General features: G+C 38.7%; 1 protein-coding gene across 1 annotated transcript; it reads right to left on the reverse strand.

Moving 5' to 3' along the window:
- Nucleotides 1-602: 602 nt before the first annotated feature.
- On the reverse strand, nt 603-5,916 carry LOC122659532 (disease resistance protein RPS2-like). Its single transcript, XM_043854636.1, has 2 exons — nt 5,392-5,916; nt 603-3,225 (listed from the first exon to the last, which is right to left on the reverse strand). Exons 1-2 carry the CDS (start codon nt 5,910-5,912, stop codon nt 603-605), a joined length of 3,144 nt encoding a protein of 1,047 aa, XP_043710571.1. The 5' UTR covers nt 5,913-5,916.
- Nucleotides 5,917-6,241: the final 325 nt, after the last annotated feature.

Here is a 6,241-nt window from a genome sequence, read left to right on the forward strand (position 1 = left end):
GAATATGTCATGTAATTGTGAGATTAAACTGCAAATTAATGTGCATGCAGTTCATTATTATGTATGTATCACATTAATAAGTGACACAATATTGTGATTTTGGAATATTTTAGAGATAGACTTGGTGATTGGATGAATGAAATTTTGCTACTACATTAGTAGCAAGAATGTTCCTGCTACACGGATGGCAGCCAAGCAAATGGGATCTTAAAGGGTATTTTAGAAAATACTAAAAACTAAGAGGGTATTTATGAACCCAAAGGGATAGTGAATTATTCCATTTCCTTGGCTGCTAGCCTTGTAGCAGAAATGTAGCAGCAAAATTTTTTCCTGATTGGACCATCTGATCATATTCCCAGGTTGGTTAATTTAGGATAAAATAATCAGAATATGTATGTTCAATAAATAATATAACTGAGAAGGAAAATGTGATTTCTTATTATTTAACAAGAGTGAATTACAATTGAGATCTAATAATCTAATTTGAGACAAACAAAAATAACTGAAAGAGAAAAAAAATCGCCCAATGCCTAAAAAAAAAAAAAAAAAAAAAAAGGTGAAGTATAGAGATGAGTGGAGTGAGAATTGAGGACAGAAAGGAATCAATGAAGAAAATGTGTGGAACTCCACCATTTCTTCTTCTCCTCGATGACAATAAGTAATCCGTCCCCGTTTCGTACGTGGAGAGGATCTTTCTTTAACTTTGAACAGTCGCTTACTCTCACAAATTTTATAAATGGGCAATGCAAGATGTGATTGATCCACACTTCAACTAGTTTTGGTAGATCCACTAACACTAAAGTCTCCAATCTTGGGAATGGTGAGATCATGACTTCCAACTCCTCCCCAATTTTTTCTTCTTCTTCTTGTTCTTCTTCCTGATCTGCTGCTTCAATTATTACTTCCATTCTATGGCAAGATTCAACTTCAATTACCTTCAAGTTGTTGAACAGGCGTGGCATTTCCTTGGTGAAGATCATCTTCAAGCTATTGCATTTAAATAAATGTATCCACGTTAGTTGACCATAGCAATTTACTGGTGCAAGATTACTCTTACCACATACCATTCGTTTCAAATTTCGCAATCTTTTTAGGTTTAACACCTGAAGGGAATCGTGGTGGTGGTGGTAGACATCATCTGCTCCGTCCAACACCACCTCCAACTCCTCACAATTCTCTATTATAAGAGAACCCCCAACACGAATTGGCAGACATGTCACACCCGAGCAATCCTTAATTAGTAAGTCCTGTAGATTTTGGGATTCATTGAGAGCTTGTAGAGCATCTTGTTTTACAACTCTACAATGTCTCAGTTCCAATCTCTTTATCTTTTTGGCCAAAGGTTTGAACCAATCAGAAATAATGATATCTTGGAAGCAAATGGAAAAAGATGTTAAACAGGTCAAGTGGGACAACTCCTCCACATCAATCATATTCTTCGTCTTCGTGTCCTCCTCATCCCTTGATTGTCCTTTACTACAATCAAACCCAGTAGTACTACTCCTTATAATATTACATTTTTCATCATCACCAGAACTCACCTTCCATTTTATTTTACGCGCTCCAAACATTGTCAGTTCCTCCAATTTGTGCAAACGAGAAATTACCCCCGATGGAATAGAAACTTGGGTATAATCCACATTCAAGTATCTTAAATTACTTAAACCTCCCACACATTCAGATCCGAGGATTTGCTGATGTAATTGAGTACAACCATAAAAATCTAAAACTTGGAGCTGTTGGAGCATTCCCAGTGCAGGCAATGCTTTCAACCTTATACAACCATGTAGCCGAAGCACCTTAAGATTCACCAAACATGATAAGGAATCTGGGAAATATTCCAATTGATGCAAGTTAGAAAGATCAAGTATGCTAAGATGATCCATGTGTTGAAAGAAATTTGTTGCGGGAATAAAAGTTCCAATCACCTTAAATAGAAAACCCCTGAATATCAAAGTGGTTAGTTTTCGGCACGTCCCTCTCAACTCTGGCAACTCCTTTATTTGTATATTTATTAGTGAAATCCTTGTTGCATCTAACCATGCATGAGCCTGTAGTTCCTCTTTAATTGATTCACCAATCCTTATCAAAAATTTGGGGCTACTACCAGAGTATTCTGAAGATGTAATCCAAAGTGCAAGCTCTCGCATCATATCATGCATCCTCACACTACCTTTCAACTCTCCATCTTCCAACATGCAAGCAATTTTCAAGCTTTCAATCAAATCCTCACCTTTATCCCTAGCAGCTTTCAAACTCCCTAGTGTATCTGCTAATCCCTCTCCAACACAATAATTTAACATCTCATCTTTCCCAATGTCATAGTCTTCAGGAAAACATGCACAATAAAGAAATACACTCCTAAGCATTGCATTCTCCAATCTATCAAAACTGAATTTCAAAGGAACAAATACTCTATCTATCATTCCTCGGAGATCTTTTGCTGATTGCTTCATTTCCCTTAAGGCATTCTCCCACACCCCAACTCCATGTCGATTTGCCATTGCGCGAGCAACAATCACAATTGCTAGGGGAAGACCCTTACACCTTCCAACAATTTTTTCAGCAAAGTGCTTTATATTATCGGCAACAACATGTTCACCAGCTTTTGTAACAAAAAGCTTCCACGACTCGGCATCAGATAATGGTTGCACTTTTATTGTTTTACTAGCACCCATATCAGTGCAAGTATCTTGATTTCGACTGATCACTAAGATCTTGCTTCCATTTTCGTCTGAAGGGTAAGGGATTCCAACATCCTCGAGCTTTAATTCACACCACACATCATCCAAAATTAGTAGAAATTTCTTCTTCCTTAGGGCTTCAAATAATGCATTAGCCTCAATATTATCTTGTATTAATCCCAAGCGCTTACCGATACTAGTTTGGATACTTGGTAAGTTGGGAGTGGCAGACACTGTAACCATTATCACAATCTCAAAAGGTATCTTTACTCCTCTGGCCAAATCTTTTTCCAAACGATTGTTTACTTGTTTGGCCAGAGTGGTTTTACCCACTCCTCCCATACCAAATACTCCAATGATGGCAAAACATGGATCATGATCACCTATGCATTCAAGAATCTGCTGCAGCATGCATTGAGTTGATGGCTGAATTTCGATTGACTCGGTTGGCATCTCTATCACAGGCTTTGGAAAAAGTGGTCTTTCACTCAACGCATCGGAGACGTCTTTCACTATCCTTTTAATCAACTTCTCTTCATCCCTGCAATAGGAACCATGATAGAAAGGAAAGGAAAGGAAACAAAAATAGCATATAAATTACATAACTGAAGTTAAGTTAATACAACAAAAGTAACAAAAAAACCTATCAAAAAAAAAGGGAAGCAGTTTTCTGTACGGGGGTGTGGTCTACGCCAGCACTCCCATGTGTCTATCTCTCTCTCCTCCTTAAAACAAGGGGGTAGAGATGTCTTTTCACATGAGGAGGAGAGAGATAAACTCATGGGAGTGCTGGTGTAGGCCACACTCCCGGACAGAGTTCTTTTTCCCCAAAAAAAAATACAACAAAAGTATATCTCTCATATATCAGAATATAAGTAATTAGCTACAACAATAAAGCTTCTGGTTTGAATACAAAATATGCACTAGAAACCAAAATCACAATTTCCTCCATGGCCCATTAAGGGTGCTGGAAGCCGTCCTTTGACAAATTCACATCCTCTACTTTCGCCTGCTCCTATTGCCATGTACGCTCCACACACAAGCAAGGCGGAAGTTACCGCCTTATCCCGCTCGGGCAAGGCGCTCAGGCAGGGGTAAGGCAGTAACTTCCGCCTTGCTTGTGTGTGGGATGCATGGCAGTACTGGGTAGGGCAGAAGTAGAGGATGTGAACTCGTCCTTTGACTATCCCAATTGTCTTCAATGTGACATTTTTGTTTAGATCAATTTTTATGGATATGTTGGCCAAATCATCGTCATTTATTCATTTAGTGGGGATTCGCCCAATCATATTTTTTCCATGCGGACATATAAAACTTCAAAAATTTTAAAAAAAATGCACTTTTACCATCACTAAGGAAAATTTGATTTAACCTTTAAAATAGTGAACCATACGAAATATGAAAAATGGTTTCCTACTATCTATCATCAGAATCATGATAGTTAGAGTTCAAATCATTTTGAACAATATTTATTTTGATTTCTAATGTATTTTAGGAAAATTCTAACATATTTTGAAATTCTGTTCATTTATTGCGAACCTTGTAAATTGTCTTTTCCTCTTCTGTTTTTAATATTTATGTATGCTTGTTTGGTAAAATAGAACATCAAACATATGATTTGATAGACTACTATAACAATACGAAATCTTAAATAGTAAAACTCACTGATGATGGTAGTAATCCACTTGAAAAACACTTAAAACTTAAAATACCAACTTTGTCACTGCAACTTGCTTCAAACGAATCTCTCAGTGATGGTGGGATTGAGTCGTGCCACCGATCACTATCCTTAAGATTATATTCACCCTCTATGGAGCAAGAATATTCTTGTGAATCAATTTCCAAAATGAAACAACCCCTTAGGCCCTCCAGTAATTCTTGCACTCACTTACTTGGCCATATCAAGATATTTTCAGGCTATGCTCAATCAACTTAATAAATAAAGAGAACTTGAAAACAATGTGTAATAACGGAAAACAGATAAAGAAAGATGTAGAGAGTTTTATGAAAGTAGAGAACACTTGGAATGAATGCAAGAAGTGTCAAAAACATCCTCTATTTATAGAGAATGAAATCCCTTTGGAATCACCTATTCAGAGAAGTCCAGTTACTATTATCGGCACCGAATACACACTGATTTCTCAATCCTTAAGATCTCGTCGACCAGATCCGACCTAACCCAATTTGGCTCGGCTCGACGTGGGTGCGAGTGAAAAGTGCCCTGAACTAAACCCAAACATGTGAGAAGAGAGATACCTTTCTCCAAGGAACCCTATCCTTGCAGTTCCCATCATAGTATTCCAGGTACCTCCAATGTGGGACTAAAGTTCTCACACAAAAGGAGCTAAATAAATAAGGCAACTTCCAAAAGATCAAAGAAACCAAACCTTGTGTGTAGGGGGGGGGAGAGTGTAAAGGCATTTGAAATACATATTGTAACTATTAATTTTACATTTTAGTATGCAGGAATTTCATAAGTTTCCTTTATTTCCTCTTTTAATTATTCTTAGTTATTTTTTATAGATTTAGATTTGTGCTAAATAGAATATAATTTAGGCTTTAAAATTGTTCCTTTATTAGAGTGCTCAATCAGAATAAACTTGAGAGAGAAAAAACATATGAGGACAACCCACCAGATCCAAGTTTTGTTCAAGACAATCACGGTGGTTAATCAAAGAAACAAAAAATGTGTCAAGTAATTAATTACCCTTGTTCGTCTTTCAAGTTCCATCCACGGAGTTCACCTGCTATTTTCAGAGCTGACCTCCACCTTTCCACCATCTCTGGCTCGAAGCGCTCTTGGTGTTTGCGAAAAGGCTCCTCAAAGCTCCCCTTTTGACGCCGTACGTCCGATCCTTCGACACCCTTGAGGAAAACTGGAAAAACCTTTTGGCCATGATGTTTTTCCCAGCATTCCATAATCAAGGCGAGTTCTTCTAGGCACCATCTGGAATTACCATAATTCCTCGAGAATATGATAATGGCGAACCTTGATTCTTTGATTGCCTTTTTGAGGGCTTCAGAGATCAGATCTCCTATTTTCAGCTTCTCATCGTCCTTGAATGTTTCGATCCTTCGGCCGACCAGAGCGTCATAGAGTTTTCGTGTGAAGTTATCCCGTGTGTCTTCGCCTCTGAAACTCAAAAACACATCGTAACTCCATCGAGAGGCGGAGGAGGATGAGGATGAAAAAGACTGGACGACATCTGTTGGCGCCGCGGCCATCATCCTGAAACAGATATTTGCACAACTTTGCTGTGAATAAGTGTGGAGTTTTATATATGGATCTTCTTTTGTTTTCCATCTTGGCAACTTCCTTCTAAGATTTTTTTTTCAGGTTGACTTTTTGAAAGCGAGTAAAAGTAGGGGTGTCAATGGGTCGGGTTGGGCCGGGCCTGCCTAAACCCTGACCCTGACCCTAGAGGCTTTAACCTAAACCCTGACCCTGACCCAACCCTGGCAGGGCCAAGAAATCCTCAACCCTGACCCGACCCTGCCAGGGTTTTTCCTAACCCGGCCCGGCCCGACCCGACCCTGATAGGGTCGGGCAGGGTCGG

This window comes from Telopea speciosissima, chromosome 4 (genome assembly GCF_018873765.1).
Source record: "Telopea speciosissima isolate NSW1024214 ecotype Mountain lineage chromosome 4, Tspe_v1, whole genome shotgun sequence".
NCBI lineage: Eukaryota > Viridiplantae > Streptophyta > Magnoliopsida > Proteales > Proteaceae > Telopea > Telopea speciosissima.

Coding starts and splice junctions, on each gene's coding strand:
- LOC122659532 (XM_043854636.1), bottom strand. CDS start 5,912: ATGATGGCCGCGGCGCCAACAGATGTCGTCCAGTCTTTTTCATCCTCA. Junction 3,226..5,391: donor AACTTGAAAGACGAACAAGG/GTAATTAATTAC, acceptor TTCCTATTGCAG/GGATGAAGAGAAGTTGATTA.